The sequence below is a fragment of the Nanorana parkeri genome, unplaced genomic scaffold, assembly GCF_000935625.1.
Source record: "Nanorana parkeri isolate BGI_ZX_2015 unplaced genomic scaffold, ASM93562v1 scaffold2110, whole genome shotgun sequence".
Classification (NCBI taxonomy): domain Eukaryota; kingdom Metazoa; phylum Chordata; class Amphibia; order Anura; family Dicroglossidae; genus Nanorana; species Nanorana parkeri.
The window spans coordinates 189071-209867 of record NW_017308378.1 but is presented as its reverse complement, the minus strand read 5'-3'; the positions used below and the strand labels follow the sequence as shown (position 1 = coordinate 209867).

General features: G+C 41.9%; 2 protein-coding genes across 2 annotated transcripts in view; one reads left to right on the top strand and one right to left on the bottom strand.

Moving 5' to 3' along the window:
* The first annotated feature begins 711 nt into the window (after window positions 1–711).
* Window positions 712–9509, top strand: IFT46 (intraflagellar transport 46). The gene is made up of 7 exons (XM_018572705.1): window positions 712–816; window positions 2328–2456; window positions 4430–4554; window positions 5022–5088; window positions 5170–5230; window positions 7797–7882; window positions 9404–9509. Exons 2-7 carry the CDS (start codon window positions 2412–2414, stop codon window positions 9497–9499), a joined length of 480 nt encoding a protein of 159 aa, XP_018428207.1. The 5' UTR covers window positions 712–816; window positions 2328–2411; the 3' UTR covers window positions 9500–9509.
* A 6016-nt stretch (window positions 9510–15525) lies between these two features.
* The window catches only part of TTC36 (tetratricopeptide repeat domain 36), a 6355-nt gene continuing 1083 nt past the window's right edge, over window positions 15526–20797 (bottom strand). The window contains exons 2-3 of the mRNA XM_018572704.1: window positions 17657–17845; window positions 15526–15818 (exon numbers count right to left, since the gene is read on the bottom strand). Of these exons, the coding sequence (XP_018428206.1) occupies window positions 15562–15818; window positions 17657–17845 (446 nt within the window). The 3' untranslated portion in view covers window positions 15526–15561. The remainder of the gene's footprint in view (window positions 15819–17656; window positions 17846–20797) is intronic.

The window sequence follows — 20797 nt, the reverse complement described above, 5'->3', positions numbered from 1 at the left end:
CCAGACACGTCCGCGCTGCTTCACATCCTGGCCACGCCCCTCCTATCTCCATATCTTTAAATAAATATGAAGTGTCTTTTGGGGAATCTTCTGATAACACTTAGCAATTACCCCTTGCATATAAGGTCCATATGAGAAGTTTTTAAGGATACGGTGACTTTTCTCATAGGTCACACCATGCACTCACAGCATGCAGAGAACTGCAAGAAAATGGCATTGTGTTGTATTCAGGTATATGGAGATATGCATATGTGGAGTTTTGGAAGTATGACGATTCACAGTGTAACACTGCGGCTCCTGCACTCTTTCTTCCATGTTTGATGCACTGTATGCTAACATTTCCAGTCCAGACTGCCCAGAATTGAATTGGTATTTAGTAAGTCACAGATAGGTCAGCCAAGTACTAGTAACTTCACTAATGTTTTATTCTTTCAACAGACCCCTTCATATCTGGTACACTGAATTGACACTATTGGAATATTGCTGCAGTAAAGAATGTATTGGGGTGTTTGTGTTGCAGCTTCTCTGTTAGACAGCATACTGGGTCTTGAGTAGAGTTCACAGATACGTTTTTATTTACATGATCAATCAGTTACATCATTTGAGTGGACGCCTCCTCCCATTTTGAAGGATCATATTTATAGATTGTGGTAAGATTTGTAGTTGTAGTTTTAGCCTACAGAGACCTTCAGTAGTTTTAAATATTTTTATTATTTTTCCAGATACACTCCGCACGCCATAGATTTGGACCATAGATTGAAACCATTTATCCCAGACTTTATTCCTGCTGTCGGAGATATTGATGCGTTCTTAAAGGTATTGTACTTAATACAGTCAATGTAAAAAAAAATGTATGTTGATCAATTTTGTACAGGACTAATAAGAAACCAATATTTATGAGCCTCAATTGAATATACTACTAAACTGTGTGTTGTTGGTTCATGCGACTGCTTTTGCTATGAAAAGCTAATAATCGCTAAAAAACAAATGAGAGTTAATGTGTGTTGTGGAGGTGCGCTTGGGGTGCCATTTATAATGAATGGCACCAAAACACTCATAACTTGCATTATAACATGCATTGTAGTAACACAATAGTGTGAATCCAGCCTAAAGGGTTGCTAATAATAAATTCTAGTTCTAATATAAAAATGTTTTATTGACATTCATACATATATAAGTTAGAACCATACATTGAATTTTCTGGTGTAAACTGTTGTAATAGGCCGCAAATTCAGACCTAACAGCTGTTTTACATATGCAATGTGCTTGAAAAGCCGTATTGTATACAGTATGTTGCACACATAAAATGGTCAGTGCCTGGATCTATTTTGTCAGCTTGGTGTATGTAGCTTTCGTTTACTGGATCAAAGTAGTTGGATTAATCATTCTGTCTGACAGCACTGTGCTCTGGGATCCATTACCCACAGGGAGCTATAAGAAGGTTTATTTGTATTCCTGTTGAGTCTGGTGGATGGCGGTGCTTCCTCCTCTACTTGTTTTTCATTGTGTGCCCACACACTCCCGTTTAGACACTACAGAGTGTATATAGTCATTTTTTTATTCTGTAGTTTTGGGATCTGTAAAAAAGGATTAAAACCCCTGAGAAGTTTTTACTTACGTATTGTGTCCCCTCTAGGTAGATTCAGCTCTCTCTCCATTCAGGTGACCACTGTTAGCAAGACTGAAAGTGATGGATGATTCAAAGTTATACAGTTGTCACCAGAAATTAGGGTAAATCTTCCAATGGGGACATTTGTTCCAGTGAAAACCTGTGTAAAAGCTGAATTCCTCTGACTTCCTGTTGTGTCTCTGAGGCAGGGAGTAAAAGAACATTTCCCCAAAGGAATGTAGACGGCAAAAAAAAAAAAAGTTGTTTTTACATACACTTCAATGGACTTTTAGAGCAGTTTGGAAGGTAGCAGGGTGTGGAGTCACACTTGACTTTTGAAGAAAAGTCTAAATATCCATATCGGTTAATTTGCCTATATCTCTGAATCTCCTGATCACTTTGACATGACATTTTCACTGAGGGTCACATTTGTCAGTTTTGCTGCATGAAAATGCATTTCAAGCAGACATCCTGTTCATTCCAATGTGGCCAGTTCACACCTATGAATTGCTGGCAAGTGCATTTTTAAAATATAGGACATGCTGCAAATGTGTGTTGAGCAGGCCCATTGGAATGAGTGTATCATATCATTTCGTCCGTTGACACATCTGCACTATGAGAAGATTCCTTGTTTTTGAATTTGTAATGGAATAAATGGCATCTGATATTACAGAAAGGAATTTAAAAAAATGTATAATTTCCTATTTTGTCCATGTAGGTTCCACGGCCTGATGGTAAACCTGATAACCTTGGCCTGCTAACTCTAGATGAACCATCAACAAAGCAATCTGATTCCACTGTTATGGCCCTCTGGTTGACTGAAGGGTCTAAGCAGCACAGTGTTTCGGTGAGTAACTGTGACAGGAAGTATAAACGATGTAAGCAAACATCGTGAGGGCTGGTCTGGAACTCACTGCCACAGACAGTGATTTCAGCAAATAATGTGGAATTGTTCAAGAAACTTTTGGACGATTTCTTAAGGGACCGTAATATACAGGGGTACAGGTACTCCTAGAATGAGATCCTAATAGGTTGGACTTGATGGACTAATGTCTTTATTCAACCTCAAATACTATGTAACTATGTAACAAACTGAAGAGAGAAGCTGATTGGTTGCAGATTCTGTCTGCTCCAGTTTTCATAAATTCCCCCCACGAATTCCTGAGGGGGGGTAGCAGAGGTATATTTCTAATTCTGTAGGTACAATTTATGTGTAGAATCTTCAACCAGAATGCGGTATATCAAACAATATTATCACATGTTATAATATCGCTTGATTGATCATTAACAGATTTTATTAGGTATTGTAACACCTAATTTGTACAGATTTGTTACTGTTTCTAATCACACTAAATGTTCAGCTGCCAGAAGATAGTAAAAGGCTATTATTTCATGATCAGGCAGTGCTGTGTATATCTATATTTTGTATGCTATAAATGTCGTTGTGCCCATTAGTAGCAGCCCAGCACACCAGACTTTTAGAATATTAGGATATGCAATGGCTGGAGGATCAGTGAGGAAGTGACTCACACCATGGTGCATTACCCCTGCCACTTAATAGAGAACTATGGGGTAAGTGTTTTTCCCCCTAGTTCTCTTTAGAGTCACGGGAGGACACAAACTAGCATCCTCCAGTTACCCTAAGCTCAGTATATCGCGAGCTACAGCTCGTGGTATACTGAGACCGTCGCAGCGCTGGAGGATCGGAGCAGGGAGCCGGAGCTGACAGTCACCGCTCACTGCAGTGAGATGATCGAGAAGTGAGCGAGCGCCGGTATGTGTTCGCTCACTTCCCGAATGATTGAACCGACGTGTGACAGTTTCATTGTCACAGGTCGGCTCGAACTATGAGGTTGAGTGATATTCACTCACCTCATAGTACTCCTTTTAAGTACGCATAAATAATTCAACAGTGATCTTCTTGCTTCTGCATCCAGCATGCAGTTCTTTACCCCAACCAAGAAAAGCCTAGCCTTGGCCCTGTAAGTGAATGAACCCAAGTCAAGCTGTCAGTTATGAATTAGGGTCCCCACACACCTTATGATTATCGTACGAGAATCGCGGGAAATCACGCGATCGTACGATGATCTTAAGGTGTGTGGAAGCCGTGCGACCTCTACTACTGTAAGGTCGCACGACTTTAAACTTACGGACATGTTCGAAAACCCGCCGAGCATCGTAGGATGTTCGGCGGGTTTGTGGCATGTCCGTACGATAACAGCCGCACGGGCCGGTGTGCGCAAGCGCACACTGCCAGTTCGGCATTGCGGTCATCGGAAGCCCGCCCCTCAGGGGGCGTGGCTTGTGATCGTCGCAAGTACGATCTGCCTATGCAACATAGGCAGATCGTACGTTTTTTAAGTACCTTACAACCATCGCAAGACAGAAGTCTTGCGATGGTTGTAAGGTGTGTGCCCAGCCTTAGAGTGCAGGGAAATCTGTAGTGAGTCTCCTGTGGATTCCAAATATTTACAATCTCTTCTAAGCATCGGGCCTGTCAAAGTAGCATCAGAGATACCAGTCTGCATGCCCAGTATGCCAGGCAAGTATCTTTTTTTTTTGTTGGGTGGAGGGAATGTTTATTTTGTAAAAATAGATTACAATGCCGGGGAAAGTAGTAACACAGTGCATGGTAAGTAACATGATTAGCACATAGTACAACTAGAATTACAACTACTTTTTTTTTTTTTCTCCGTAATTATCAGTTTGACATTTACTAGCTATCTAATGTGGTACATTGCAAAAAGCTTTTCAACTGGAAAATGACAAAACAAGGTTTAGGACCCTTTAGGTTTTCATGCTATTGTTATGTGTTCCTAGCAGCAGCAGATAAAAGTAAAGAGCCTGGAGAATGCAGAGAGGAACCACAAAGCTATAGATTCTTGGATAGCAAGTATCAGTGAATTACATCATTCGAAACCACCTGCCAGTGTGCACTATACTCGGTAAGTCCTTCATTCCTTCTTAACGTATACTCATGTATATTAGTCTGTATTTGAAATAGTTCTCCCTACAAATTAGAAGAGTCCCACCCCCCTTCCTGACTTTCAAAGTACCTCATCTTTAGTTTCCTACCCATTGCTCCAGTTCAGAAGATTTTTCGTAGACTTTGATGAAAGTTTTTATCCAAAACAATTTTTGAAAATGGCTAAAGAAGGGCTGATGGAGGACAAGCTTGACGGACTTTTCCAGTAGCAGCTCATCAAAACAGTGTTTTACAGAGAACAGCTCATGTACCTCCCCTCTCCTGTCCTGCACAAAATGCTTCACTATGGTTTTCAATCATTAAAGGACATTGTGAGTGATGCCAAATACGTCTCCAAATTCTAGTGTAAACTGATCTCCAATAAACTTTCTTTTGTCCTCTTTTCTTGTACATGTAGCTTAGAAATATAAATCATTTTGTCTCTAGGCCGATGCCAGAAGTTGAAACACTGATGCAGGAGTGGCAGCCAGAATTTGAAGAACTCCTTGGAAAGGTTTGGTTACTAATGTGAATATCTTATTCTTGGACTACATGAACAGTCATTCTAAACGTTTCCCCTTGCTTTTTTCATCAGGCTAGTTTGCCATCGGCCGATTTGGATTGTGACCTTGCCACCTACATTGATATGATATGTGGTAAGTTAGCAAATATGTCCGTCTCTATAATGGTCCTTTGACACATTACTTATACACTGAGTGGCCAGATTATTATGACCACCTGACGTTTGTAGGCTAATTAGCTATAATTTCGCGCTGAAGTTGCTAGAGGGCCAGACCATTATAAATAGGGAAGCAGGTTGTTTACCACGACAGTAGAAGTGATTTTGAATCAATTACCCCACCTTAAATTGCATATTCCATTATGATTTATTACTTTGCCTCAGAGAAAAGGCTCCACCACTTTTCTTTGATGCCCGCACTTTCAAATAAACAACATCTTTCACTTCTCAGTTATAAGCTGAATCTATGATGGATCTTGCCATATTTGTATCTAGAAAAATGTGCTGTGTTCGAACCAGTCCTACCGAGTTCTTAGGGAACCAAACAGACCCACCTAGATAATAAATTATTACACTTAATATTCCATATAATTCAATTATTCTACATCAAATTGCAAATTTTCGCAAAACGAGTCGAGAATTTACATCTTCTCATTCAATCACTGCTAAGAGGAAAAAGACGGAGCCAAATATTCTTGGCGAGACTTATGTAACACCCTGATTACAGAATATACACTGAGTGGCCAGTTTATTATGACCACCTGACGTTTGTAGGCAAATTAGCTATAATTAGCTATAATTTGGCGCTGAAGTTGCTAGAGGGCCAGACCCTTATAAATAGGGAAGCAGGTTGTTTACCACGACAGTAGAAGTGATTTGTTTCTGAAGATACGGGTAAACAACGCGATTTAACAGCCTTTGAACGTGGGATGATTGTTGGCGCTCGGAGCCATGGAGCGAATATCAGCAAAACAGCAAAATTCTTAAATGTTCAAGAGGGGCTCATTGTTAAAGCGTTTAAAGACTGGACTGTCAGCCGAAAATCTGGGTCTGAACGTGCGAATTGTGGCCGTCAGCGACTAGTCAATGTTAGGGCAGAATGGAGAGTGGCAAGACTGGTACAAGACAACAGAAGGGCAACAGTGCAGTGTCAGATTCCGCGCATCTCCTTTCAACATCTTGTGGAGTCACGAGGCGGCCCAACGAAGTACTGATGGGGTGGTCATAATAATCTGGCTACTCAGTGTATATTACTATTAGTAAGTATTATAATAATTATTCCACCACTTATAAACTGTCTTTTTATCTTGTAAGTACATTTGACTGTTGCTGGTTGGTCAGCTGTTTCCCACTTGTACAGTGTGGGAATTCAGAGAGTGAACAGGCAGTAGCTGTCAGTCTTCAGGTGACCACCTCTGACACACCAGCTAAAGCGTCAGGCTCTGACAAAGTAGGTAAAGCTAAATAAGAGGGAATATGAATCCTAAGCAATATGCAGTTATAAATAAAGTCTACATATCACGATTTCTGCATAAGCCCATTCATGATGAGTTAAAAATCACCGGGAGTCTGTTTAAACAGCCCCGATGCTGGCGACGTACACTGTACGTCGTCAGTCACGAAGGGGTTAATTCTACACCTCAGAATAGCAGCTAATTACACACTTCAAATACCTGTGTGGGAAGAACTGCTAGAAGATTTGGAATTCTGCACAGACATTTTTATGATCCAGGATCTCCTGACAGACATCATAGCAAGTTCTTAATCTTCCCTGCAGAGTTTGGGTTAGAAATAGCCTTTGGAAACTTTGACAGATTTTAAAGGGCAAGTTGTACCTCAACCTGGCTACCAGACTGGCGCTAGGTGTTTGGACACAGGGTGGGTGGACTGTAAGTATACATTACACTTCCATACTAAATACACAATGGATGACAGCCATCAGGACCAGACTCATTCCACTGGCTGGCAGGGTATTATCTGGAATGTTTTAATACACACAGGAATGTGTTACTGAAGGTCAGCAACATGCCTTACAGCCCTCTAACCCTAGGCCATGGCCAGTGTTGGGCCCTGATCTTCAGTTTATACATTTTGTCATCTGTGAGATAAAAGGAATGAGAAAATGATACATAACAGTGGCATCTGTCAAATGCTAAGATATTAATCTGGGTCACAACGACCCTTTAAAGGTAAGGAAAGCCATCACATTATGATCATCAAAAGGGAATCTTGACTATTATTATTATTATACAGGATTTACATAGCGCCAACAGTTTGCGCAGCGCTTTACAATATACGGAAGACATTACAATCACAATACAAATCAAGATGGTAAGGAGGGCCCTGCCCCTGAGGGCTTACAGTCTAAAAGGGAGGGGGAAGTGATACATGAGGAGGTAGCTGTGTGGGGATGAATTGTTTGAGAACGTGATGGTTCAGTGGTTAGATTGAGGTGGGATATACAGTTTCCTTGGTGAAAATGTGCTTGCCTGTTGCTTCTAATACTGTCATTTTAATAATACTTCTAATACTGTCATTTTAATACTTCTAATACTGTCATTTTAATACTTCTAATACTGTCATTTTAATATTACTTGTAATACTGTCATTTTAGTAATACTTCTAATACTGTTATTTAAACAAAATCTGCAAATAAAACTCAACAAACACTAAAGAAATGTTTGTTTTTGTTTCTCTTTTAGGTGTTGTGGATATCCCTGTTTACAAGAGCCGGACACAATCTTTACATGTCCTCTTTTCTCTCTTCTCTGAATTTAAAAACTCCCAGGTCAGTACCATACATCAGGCCTTCTTAAACTTTCTCCACTCGTGACCCCTTTTTGGCCGAGGAAATTTTTAGGGGACCCCAGCATCGGACGGTGTCTCTCCCCTCTTTCCCTCAACGTCTGTGTTCCCCTCCCCTAGCGTCAGTCAGTGTTTCTCTCCTCCTCTCCCCCCCGCCGTGGACGGACAGTCAGTGTGTCATTACCACCTACTACTAAGCCCCCTCTCCCTCCTTATCTTTACCTCCAGCAGCTGTGCTCCACTTCTGCTGGGTTAAAGGAAGCTCCGTCAATGTAAAAAAAAACAAACAAAAACCTTCCTGCATGCACGTGCTCAGGAAGGTACCAAGTGCACAGAGGTGGGGGGTATGCGACCTTAAAAACTACACTACACTGCACATTAAACGGAAGAAGAAAAAAATCTTGCTTGGAGCCCAGGCCGCCTGGGCCCCTCACACAGCCCCCCTGATGGCGGTCCTGGCCGGGGACTCAGATCGCGACCCCCCTGTTCACTTGTGGGACCCCATATGGGGTCGCGACCCACACTTTAAGAAGCACTGCCATAGATCACCGTCCATGATTCCATACATTACTGTCATCTTTTGCCTTTATTTGTTTCATTCAACCTGCAGGCTGAACAAAAACAATTGAGCAGATTTCTCCATCGATGCTTTGAGTGCATGGATCGAGGAATCCCCGCTGTTTTCTTTTGTATTCTAACAGCATCCGCCAACCAATGTCAGAATACCCGAACAGAGCCAGCAGCTCATTGGCTGCCACCTCTGTTCATACGAAGATTTTCTGACCGGCTCCTTCGATCAGCTGATTGGGGGATGACAGCCGAAAGGGTGCTGACAGCGGCACCCACTGTGTGAATTCTCAGGCAAAAGGGACAAGACATGTAAGCATTGCCTAACTGCACTACAGAAAAATCGGGTCTCTTATCCTGCTGGACAGGGCTGTGCAGTGTGGCAGAGGTGTGTAAACATAAGGAATGGATGGACAAAAACAGTTCCCTTGACAGGTAAAGCGTTTGTGATGGGTTACCCCAGTGGGGCTACCCCAGCACTGCAAGGGTTAAGTGTTCGTTTTGTGTTTAGGTGCTAAAAAGAAAAAAATAGGTTATACTCACCAGACTATTCGAGCCGGCTTGTTTTTAGACCGCTGTCTGGAACGTCTCTCTGCTGCAGTGGTCTAAGGATCCTGGTGTCATCACGCTCTATACACTGTGCATAGTCTGTGTATGGATGTGAGAACGCCGAAGAGTAATCCATCTGTGCAGTGGAGGAGGAGGGGACATGCTTCACTGATCACCGTAGCAGGGAGCCGCCTCCGATGGTCTGGTGAGTATAACTTTAGCACTTAGACACAAACGAGCACTTAACCCTTACAGTGCAGGGGTAGCCTCACTGCAAGGGCTAATAACATTTTTAACTAGAGTTCTTCTTTAAATCTGAACATATCTTCTTGAATGACTGATGCTTATTTACTTTTTATATACTAATTACATCTTCACCTCTTTACAGCATTTTAAAGCTTTAGTGGAGGGCAAGAAGGAAAGAAATTCATCTGGCAATACTGCAACCACAAGCAAGGATAATGAAAGTTCCCCCTACAACTAAACAGAAGAGCTTCCTTGTTGGTATCTATCTAAAACGGATATTTGAGTTTTTTGGTAGATGCTGGAAAGTTAATGGAACTGGACTTTAAATGGATTTTTCTATGGAGAAAGTGTGGGAACACCAAAAACATCAATGTGGGCACAAAGCGAACTATAAATGATGGCAGAAAGCCCTCGCCACTGGAGTCGCCAGGGGATTGCGATGCAATTGGTTGCTCAAAGCAGCAAATACACTTTTTTCTTTCTTCTTTTTATACGAGTCATCCACATTACAGTTGTTTGGTTCTATTAGGTAAATAGAAAGCAGTCAGACTGGACTTCAGTTATCATTTCAAATATCCATTGTTGTTCCTACTGCTATTCCATCTAACTGTGCCTGTAACGGCCAATAGAAAAAAACGATTCCAGCTAATCTGGAAAGCGGGAATGATGTCATTGTATCTGGGGAGATATCATAGACATCATAAAGGGAACGTAGACCACACAGAGTTTTCACAGCTGCTACCCAGTTATTGGTCGAGAGCTGTGACACAAGAAAGGGAGCAATAAAGCGCTTACAACAATCCCTACGCACAGGTTCTGTTGTATGAGATAGCGAGAGCAATAGCAAGGATTACATTACGATGAGTGGAGTTGATTAAAATGTATTCTCTAATTTTTACAGTTGTAATACTTTGTACATGTTTATTATATCAATTACATTTAAACAATATTTACCTTTTCATATCCTCAAAGAATCCATCCATGCATTTCTTTTGTCCTGTAGATCTTTGTAAATACAAAATGTCTGTGAGTATTATATACTTTAGATTTTCTGTAAAAATCATCTAATGTTATTGTTGGTTTTATTTCTGAATTATTTTTCTGAAAAAATTTTGAAAGCAAACTTGTGTGTCTTTTTCTAGCACATAAAGGAGCCTGCAGCTACAATTTCTCTAGGACTACATGTGGTGATACCATACAATGCTGATGTGCAGAAGGATGGGTAGGGGGGGGGCAGGGTCAACCTTCTGAGGTCTGCTTTGCATTTAGCCAGCATTATAAATTGCTGTGGGTTTGAGGTGAGGTGTCAGTTGCCCTCTGGAAAAAGGCTGACGTGTGTAATGCTTTTAAAGAGAACCAGTCACCTCTGAGCATTTATAGTAATCTGAATCTCCACCCTTGAATTGGTATATAAGTGGATTACCGTGTTTCCCCGAAAATAAGACATTGTCTTTTATATATTTTCTTGGCTCAAAAAAAACACACTAGGTCTTATTTTTTTTTTAATTATTATTAATGTACAACAATCCACACTTCTTCATGTACAACAGTCTACATGTATTCATGTACAAAAATATGGTGATCAGGGGTGCTGTACCTTTCCAAGAGCAATTTCCTAACCAATACCTGGCCAGAATGAGCAAAGCGCACTTTCACTATCGATTCCTCACAGACGCATATTGTATCACTCCGCCTGTGACAGGAGCCGGCGCTATAGAGGAGGCATCGGGGTTATGCGGCTCTGCTCCTTCCGGTGCCGCCTTGCTTCCTCTAGTGCTGGCTTCGTTGGCACCGCTGATTTCTCTCGCGTGGCTCTTCAAGTTCCCCCTTACGCCACCACCGGCCCTGGGAATGGTCACAACTAGGTCTTATTTTCAAACATAATGTTTGATTTATTTCTCTTTCTCTAAGAGTAGACCTGTAAGACTCATCTCCTGGAAGAGCTCAGAGCTGTTGGTAGTTACCGCGAGCTGTAGCTCGCGGTATACTGATCTTAGGGTGACGGGAGGACGCTAGTTTGTGTTCTCCGTTACCCTCAGGAGAACTATGGGGAAAACCCCTGACCCCATAGTTCTCCTTTAAGGAAAATCGCTCACCTATTCCACAGACCCACGAAACCAAGGTCTGGATATAGCTGGTCCCCTTTCACCCTCCGGTCGGCCGGGACACACCTCCAAGCTCATGTTTATTAATAATTCAATTATTAACAAAAGCACGCTTATTAAAAGCTACTCACCATGACTGACACCTATTTATTCATGTCATTCATTGTGAGTAGTTTTTAATAAATGTGTTTTTATTTATTTACTACAGAGTGCGCTATGATCCTTGGTTTCCTTCCTTGCATGAGCACCTAATAGGTAAGGAGGATTCTGATATAAGCAAGACTCAGAGCTTGGAGGTGCGTCCCTCACGACCGGAGGGTGAAAGGGGACCAGCTATATCCAGACCTTGTTTCAGAGGTCTGTGGAATAGGTGAGCGTTTTTTCTTAATGGTACAACTCATACAAGGTGGCACCTTGTTTTGAAGACATTAAGAGTGTGGAAGAGGAGTGATGGTGGAAACCTCTAATTGAAAAAAATCATGAGACTGCACTAATTGGAGCACTTTATAAGTGTTTGGATTGCACTTTGCACTATAAATGTGAAAAAAATACTTTTTTTTAAAGGAGAACTATGAGGTGAATGAAAATCACTCAGCCTCATAGTTCGAGCCGACGTGTGACAATGAAACTGTCACACAGTACAGACACCACCTCTAGTATAGGAACACCCCCCCCCCCTTCCCAGTACCTAGTACAGACTACTCCCTTCCAAGCCCCATTCCCCTAGCACAGCATTGTCCCCCTCTCTCATACCCACTTGTCAGACCTTAATGTCCAGGTCGCACTGACGCCATGGCTTTTGCTTGTTTTTTAGATTCCTAATTGTTAGTTTTTCTTTTTTTGTGTTCATTATGTTTTGTTTGATAGCGGGATGTCTCACTTGTTAGTATGCTAGAACTTGTGGCTGCCACTGTTTTGATTGGAGTGATAAGAGACTTGCAGCATTTTGCCTCCTATATCATTTATGTGGTGGCATTTAAGCTGGAAAAATAGCAATATGTGACCACAAGAATGACCACAGTGAATGCTAATACAAACCTGCTCTGCTGTCTTGTGTATGACTACTGAAGATGATTTTTTTTTATAGCAAGCCACATTTGTCTGTCATCGGTATCCAATGAATTTTTGCTCAACAACAAGCTGAAAGCTGACAACCTGACAGGCTTTGTGCGTGTGCATTATAGCGGCCTTGTTCACATTGTGATTGTTTTGGATGCGGACAAGCTTTGTGCATGGCCCTGCAGATCTGGATTGTGCAGTGTATGGCTTGTTGAGCCTAACAGACAGGAGATTTCATGTTCATTTAAACTTGAATCTGCATGCCACATGTTAATTTGGAGTTGCTTTGCCCAATGTTACACCATCAAGTACACCGACTGGAGATCTCCTTTGTGACCACTTTGTAGATTACAAAATATGAGTTAACCTGAGATACAACGAACTAACTGGGCTGGCTGCCAAATTGTGGACATATAACACCAGTATTACTTTATCCAGAGATCCACAAGAGATATGGTGTGCATGCAAGATATGGATTGAACTGCATTTCCCTTGATCTTATTATAGGAGTAAACTACTAATACAAGCATAGGAGTATACTGGTCCCGTTAACAGCAAACACATGTATATTTTTTTTTAAGAGATGCTTATTGGAATTTGCATATTTGGCTTCCGTAGTTGTGCACCGTGACACTGTTATTGATTTGAGAATTCTGTATTTAATGAATTAGTATTCTTAACTATTTGTCGTCCGCCTGTTGTATATAAATGGACTGATGCAGGTCACCATAGATTATTGGTAATTTTTATTTTTTCCTGCTCATGCACACTGTTACTGCCAGCGATGGCTGTTGCATACAAGCCTTTTTGGGTGGCTATAGAGCTGTCCATTTGCTTGTGTGGTGCGTGGGATTATGGGTCTAATTACTATGAATGGAGGGAGATTGGCATGCTTCCAGTGGCTGATTTCCCCTCTGATCACTGAACCTGAAGCAATGTGTATCCTATCACTTCTGGTTTCAGGCTGTCATTTCTCCGGCTGCTGTACCAGATAAAAAGCTGGTGAAGTGCAATCTCTGGTGTTTCATTGGTGCTCCATTGATAGGGATCTAATATACTTCTGATGTCTTCATATCTGTGCTATCACATAGGGGGCTTGTTAGCCTTCTATGTGATAGCAATACAGTTAAAGTGACATTAAACCCTCAGATTTTTTAACATAAAACAATACTGTAATGGGTGCCTTACTGTAATCCATGGTTGTTTCCCTTCTCTTTGCTGCTTTTCCTTTTTAAATCCTCATGTCTTCTCATGCTTGGGGAGAAGTTCCCTTTTCAGCTCAGGGCCTCTTCCTGTAGTGCTGGCTCAGGTTTCAAGCCTATACAAACCTATACACAGACACCGTGTATCCATTCCTGAGACAAGGCAGTCTGCTGCAAAACAGAAGTTCTGCCCAGCATGAGAACAGATACAAATTTAATATATGGCCAGCTATAGTGAGGCCTGCTCTAAGTTTTAAGTTTGTCTGTTAGTGTATATAGGAAGTTTATGTAATACTTTTTTCATATATTATATGCGATAAAGTTTATTGTTATGCACGTTACACAGCCATTTCCAAAGACCCCCCCTCTTTTTTTGTTTAACACTTGTTAGTATGATTAGATGGATCTGGAATGAGATCTGTCTGTTAGATTATTAGTGACTTGTTGAGATTGGGGTATGACACCACTAGATACTAGCGATTACAATATAACTACACACTAATAGTCACACAACAGTCTCTTCAGATTTGGGTGTTCTTTAGAGCAATCAAAAACCAGCTCATTTATTTTGATATTTAATGTCCCTAAGGGCCCATTTACACCACAATGTTGCATTAAATCACATGACACCATGAAATGAATGCACACTACCGTGTAACACACCTACTGTGCGTTACAATACAGCAGCTGTATTACATTGCCATTCATTCTGAATGGCTTCCTGAATACATTTGCGGCCGCAATGTGCCCGGTGGTACTGCAATACTGTGTGTTGCAGTGCGGCTAAAAAAGGGAGTGCTTGCACTACTGTTTTTAGCCTCAACCCACGGTATTGTGGCCTGGTCAGGTGTATTGTTGCCGGAGGTGCGTTCAAGGTGCTATTCAAAAGAATGGCAACACAACACACCTGCCATACTGTAATACACGATAGGTGTGCGGTTAACACATCGCTATGGTGTGAATGGGCCCTCAGCAGGCAGAGTATAGAAAATGTAACAAAACAAATTTTACACAAAGACAGAAGTGAGACATGCATACAACCAAACAGTATTGAAATAAACAGGATGCAACTTACAGACAAGGTATTTCTCCTGCTCCTGGGTTGGGATAGAAAACATGGACCACACTCCCCCACCGACCCACATCGAAGTGAACCCTGTAGTGATTTCACATCTCCATTTTTATAACTTGCAGATCAAAGTGGGTAACAGCCTACTCAGACTATCCCTTGGGATGGAAGGGGATGACTGCTACATTTAATAATTAACTCTGGTAGGATTTTTGTAATAACAGCCTTCAAAACCTCATAATGGTATCCAGTTATGCATCCAAAAGTGAGAGGAATGTAGGCTCCAACGGGCAATATGATCGCCTTGTATAAATACATAAACGGTCCATATAGTTCAGTGGAACATTGTTTACTTTAAGGTCACTACAAAAGCCACAAAAGGCACAGTTTGCTACTGTAGGAAAAGTGGTTTAACCTAAAAATGTTTTTTTACTGTGAGAATTGTGGGGAAAAAAAAACTTTTGATGGGAGCTAGTTCTAGTTAATTTAACAGTTAGCTTAAAAAAAAGCTGAATGTGTTTCTAAAAGAATACATGGCTACTAATATTTTTAAGAAATAATACTAGAGAAGGTGGACCCAGATAGGCATCCAAATGGGAAGAAAATTGGAACACACTTTAGGGAGCTAATTTTAAAAGTTCTGCTCAGCTATGCTATTCACACGGCACTAGCACCTTTGGATGGTGCCAACGAGTATAAGAAATTCCTATACTAATCAGCGCCATCTATGGATGCTAGTGCCATACGGCGGGTGAAACTATTACCGTATACATGAACCTCTGGGTATTATTACAAAGGGTAATTGGATGTTTAGGACTTTCTTTCTTTAGGTTGAACTTGAAGTTGACTATGTGACTAAGAACTCCTATGGGTTTGACACATACAAGTTTTGTATCATGTCCCTTAGCATTTTGTTACAAAGTGCAGCATATGGGTTGAGCAAAACCAGCTGCTGCTTAGCAAAATCACTGCCTTGTTCAGCTGCTTGAAGAAAATCATTCTTAGCTGCTTCTTCATTTCCATTTAGGCGGAAAATTAGTCCTCGCTGCACCAGAGCTTGGCGACCTGCAACCCCTTTCCCTCTACTCAGCTCCAATGCATGATTCAGATCCCCAAGGGCACCTGGATAAAAAAAAAGAACCAGTGGATTTAGTAAAATACGGTTTACATTTACAATAATGTATAATTATAGGATGTAAGTAAAGTTGTTAGGCCCCATAGCTACTCCTCCCAGCTATTTATTAGAACATCTCTGTCCCTAGTTATCCTCCAGAGAATAGTGTTTGTTACTGCTTCCCATTAAATGAGAATGTAGAAAAGTCTGGGGTCAGGAATGCTAGATAAAATTAGGAGCACATAATATACACTGAGTGGCCAGTTTATTATGACCACCTGACGTTTGTAGGCAAAAATAACTATAATTAGCTATAATTTGGCGCTGAAGTTGCTAGAGGGCCAGACCATTATAAATAGGGAAGCAGGTTGTTTACCATGACAGTAGAAGTGATTTGTTTCTGAAGATATAGGTAAACAACGCGATTTAACGGCCTTTGAACGTGGGATGATTGTTGGCGCTCGGAGCCATGGAGCGAATATCAGCAAAAAAGCAGAATTCGTTAAATGTTCAAGAGCAGCTGTTGGTAAAGTGTTTAAAGACTGGACTGTCAGACGAAAATCTGGGTCTGAACGTGCGAATTGTGGCCGTCAGCGACTAGTCAATGTTAGGGCAGAACGGAGAGTGGCCAGACTGGTACAAGACAACAGAAGGGCAACAGTGCATCAAATTACTGCAGATCTTAATCAGGGATCCTTTCGGGGCGAAGGTCCCAGCAACGATCCAGTGATGGTAGCGCGACCTGCACCATCGGGCTGCATTAAAAAATAGAAAAATCGCGCTGCATCCGCCGAAAAAAAGGTATTGCAGGCGCGACTTGCGACAGGCAACATTAAGACAGCTCCATTGAAAATCATTGGCCGGCGACTTCTCGCGATATCGTGCGGCAAAAATGCGCGATATCGCGGCGGAAATCGGCTCAGTGTGAATGGGGCCTAAGTGCTACTTGCATCTCCATTAACAACAGACAGACATTTTAAAGATTGCTGTCTGGCATTCAGATATTTTGCAGAGAAGTTTTCCAACTTAATTACAACTTATTATAATCCTCTTGGACAGCCATGCAGTTGATTAAAGCTAAACTCCAGGCAGATGTGTTTTTATATATATATATATAAACACAATTGCATTTGTATATACAGTAAAATCCTTAAATGTGTTTAAACAGAATACCCAAATCTGTCTTGATTTCAGCCTCTTTTAATCTCATGTTCAGCAGAACTCAAATATGAAGCGAGTACTGGTTCGTTGGGCAAATCAAGCTCTATTACATGTACCTGAGAGAGATTACCTAATCAGTTTGCTGCTGCTGCTTCTTCATTATGCAATAACAGACGCAGGTGCGCAGGTTGGTGAGCAAATTGCACTAGTTAAATCTAGTAGAGAACATCTACCTGGCTATACTGTCTGGTGCGGTTGTATAAATCTTGTCAATTATAGAAGTATGCTGTTGCACTCCTTCCCGATTTCAGAAAACCTGGAAGATCAGGCGGGTGTTTGAAATGACCACGGGTGGCATCGTGCAGCGCATACAGTCGAGAAACGTCACCAGCACGCCAGTAGACCTGAAATAAATCCATCAAATGCAAATGTTTTTGGAGCCACACAGGGTCCCCTTCATCATTCTGAGCCTGATAAAGGGGACCCTGTGTGGCCCCAAAAACGTTTGCATTTGAATGACAAGTGTGTGTCATTAAATGGATTTCTTTCACGTCAAATGGTGTGCTGGTGACGTTTCTCGACTGTTGTATAAATCTTAGGACAGGCCTGAGAGTTTAACTTGGAGTTTAGCTTTACCATACATACAAAACAATTATACTGCAATTGTGTAGATGCGGTGTAGTACCAGTTATGTCTCCCTGTAGACGTAGAGCTTGAGCGCGGTTGTTGTATGCAGATGCGCGATCAGGAAGTAGCTCAATAGCCTTACTAAATCTTTGCAGAGCTGTTTTCAGATCTCCAGATTCTGCAGCTCGAACACCAATCAGTTCTAGGTTATGTGCCTCTTCCAATAAAGCAGCTGGGAAACTGCAATCTGTAATCAAGAGAAAACATCCACATAATATATCTACAATATTTTATTTCTTCAGTAAAAGTGTGCTCAAAAAACACAATTCAGGTAAACAATTAACATTTACAATAACTTCTGTGTTATCCATGTGTGCATTTCATTTTTTGAATTGCTTGGAAAAAAATGTTTCAGCCATTACGGTGGACACTTTCCCCTAAAGCAGATTTTCTCAACCTTCAACAAGGAGGAACCTGTGAAATAACTTCCTGGTCTCAGGAAATCCCTGCTAATAATTACTGTATGTACAGCTTATGGTGCATTAGCATGATGGCCAGTGGAGGGGATGTATTTGTGCTCTTTGAAAGAACTGCTGAAAAGATCATTGGTGTCAGTGGTTACCTATACGAGAGGTAGAAATTGATCATTGCTCAAGGAACCACGAGCAACCTCTGGAGAAACTCAAGGGTTCCATGGAACCTTGGTTGAGAAAGGCTCCCCTAATTTCTGGATTGGAATCATCCACGAGTGCTTTTCTGGAGCAACAATCAATTTGTATAGAAGTTGTCAACCAGTGTGCATTGGACCCAGGGCTGCATTCATTTCAGACCCTTTTCTCCATCAAGGTAGATAGGACATACCTGTCAAGTTTCTGAGAGGAGGACACACCTTTTTGTTGGCTAAACCTACAAGTGCTTTTTTTCACCACTACTTTTCCTTCCTATGGAAAAGTCTAAACTAAACTAAAAAGTGCAATCATTTAGAGGTTGGATAAAAGGTTGAATGTTTAACACTTTGGTAGTTAAATACCACATTTCTTAATAAACATCTATACATTTGACCAAAATGGAGGGACAGCTGATGAAGAAATAGGGGATTTGGTTGCAACAGAGATACAGTCCCTCCAAATGAGGGACAGCTAGAACCTAAATGGATAGGAGCAGACACAGATTTTACAGTGTGTAAAGGTGGCCACACACTTTACAACCATTGCAAGACCTTAGTCTTGCGATGGTTGTAAGGCAATTAAAAAAACATACGATCTGACCATCCTGGACAGGCAGATCGTACTTGCGATGACCGCAATGCTGACCGATGACCACAATGCTGAACGAGCAGTGTGCGCACACCAGCCTGTTTGGCATTTGTCTCCCGAGCATGCTAAAAACCAGCCGAAAATTGTACGATTCTCGGCTGGTTTTCTAGCGTGCTCCTTAGACAAAAGACATGCGACTGTACAGTAGAAACAGTCGCACGTCTTCATTAACACTGCTCGATTTCTCGTACGATCGCAGGATTTCCCGCGATTCTTGTACGAGAATCGTGCAGTGTATGGGCACCTTAAATCTAATTTTTTTTTTTTAGCTAAAGAGTTTGTCCAGACCAGGGGTAGGCAACCTTGGCTCTCCAGCTGTGGTGAAACTACAAATCCCATCATGCTTCTGTCTCTGGGAGTCATGCCTTTGGCTTGCAATGCCTTATGGAATTTGTAGTTTCAGCAAAGCTGGAGAGCCATGGTTGCCTAAGTGGCGGACTGCGGTCTGGACACTAGCACCACCACAAGTTCCCACTCTTCTTCAGTCATTGGTTGTTAGGACCACGGCGTTCCTAGCAACCAAATGATGTCAGCTGTGTTCCCCATCCAGCATTAAGGGAGGATGGAAGAAAATCGTCTTTCACCCTCCCCTGCATTTTGTAGCCTGCCCAGTCTCCTGGATCCGCTCAGCCCCTCCCAGTACCTGCTTCTGGCTCCTTCCAGATCCTTAACAAAGGAATGTAACAGCAATATAAAATGTGTGTTCTAATAGCCAATTCACACCAATGCAGTGTGTCAATCTCATGGGCCTTTGCAATTAACGCATGCAACAATGCAACACACCTACCGTACCTACTGCGTTAGTGTGGCAGGTGTGTTGCAATTCATTTAAATGGCACCCCAAATTGACCTCCTGGCCACAATGAGGTCGACCGCACTGCAATACGTGGTACCCTGCATTGCACACTATTGCGGTACTACTCGTTGCAGTGCAGTCAAAGAAATTGAGGCCAGGAGGTGTGTTTGGGGGGCCATTCAAATGCATGGCAATGCATGCACCCGCTGCACTGTAACACACAGTAGGTATGTTGCACGTTAATCACATGGACCAATGCCATTAACGCACCGCATTTCTTTGAACTGGGTCCTCTGTCTAGGGGACAACCAGCGTAGGGGGGCACTCTGACGGGAACTAATTAGTTGTTCTCATCAGAGTGCCGCCTTACATTAGCTGCCCCCAATCAGAGTGCCCCCTTACATTATGAAAGTAAGGGGACACTCTGATAGGGACAGCTAGTGTAAGTGGGCACTCTGATGGGGACAACTAATTATTAGTTGTCCTCATTGGAGTACCCCCTTACATTAGCTGTCCTCAACAGATTGCCACCATCAGAGTGGCCCTTTACATTAAACACACAAAGGGGGCACTCTAATTAGGACAGGTAATGTAACGAGGCACTCTGACTGTCCCCTTACATTGGGTCTCCCCATCAGAGTGCCGCCTTTTTTTTGTGTTTAATGTAAGGGGGCATCTAATGTAATAGGGCACTTCGATTGTGGCAACTAATGTAAGGAGGCACTCTCATGGGGACAGCTAATGCAAGGAGGCATTCTTAAGGGGATAGCTATCGTAAGGGGGAACTCTCATGGGGACACTGAAGTCTCCATCGGAAGCATATGTGACACTGTGACAAAGTGGGAGCACAATGTTACTCTATAACAGAAAGCCTGGTTTTTAATGTTGTCTTTGTCACTGACAGGATGATTTTCCTTTACTATGTAGTTTTTTGGGGCAGGAAGTGAGCTCAATCTTTGTAATGGGGACACACAAAGCAATAGAAACACTTTCTATTTTAGTAGAGTGGGGAAAGGGTAGAACAGGTTTGTATTTGTATGTGTGTAACTGTATGTTAAGTTCACCAATTATGTGATAATTGCATATA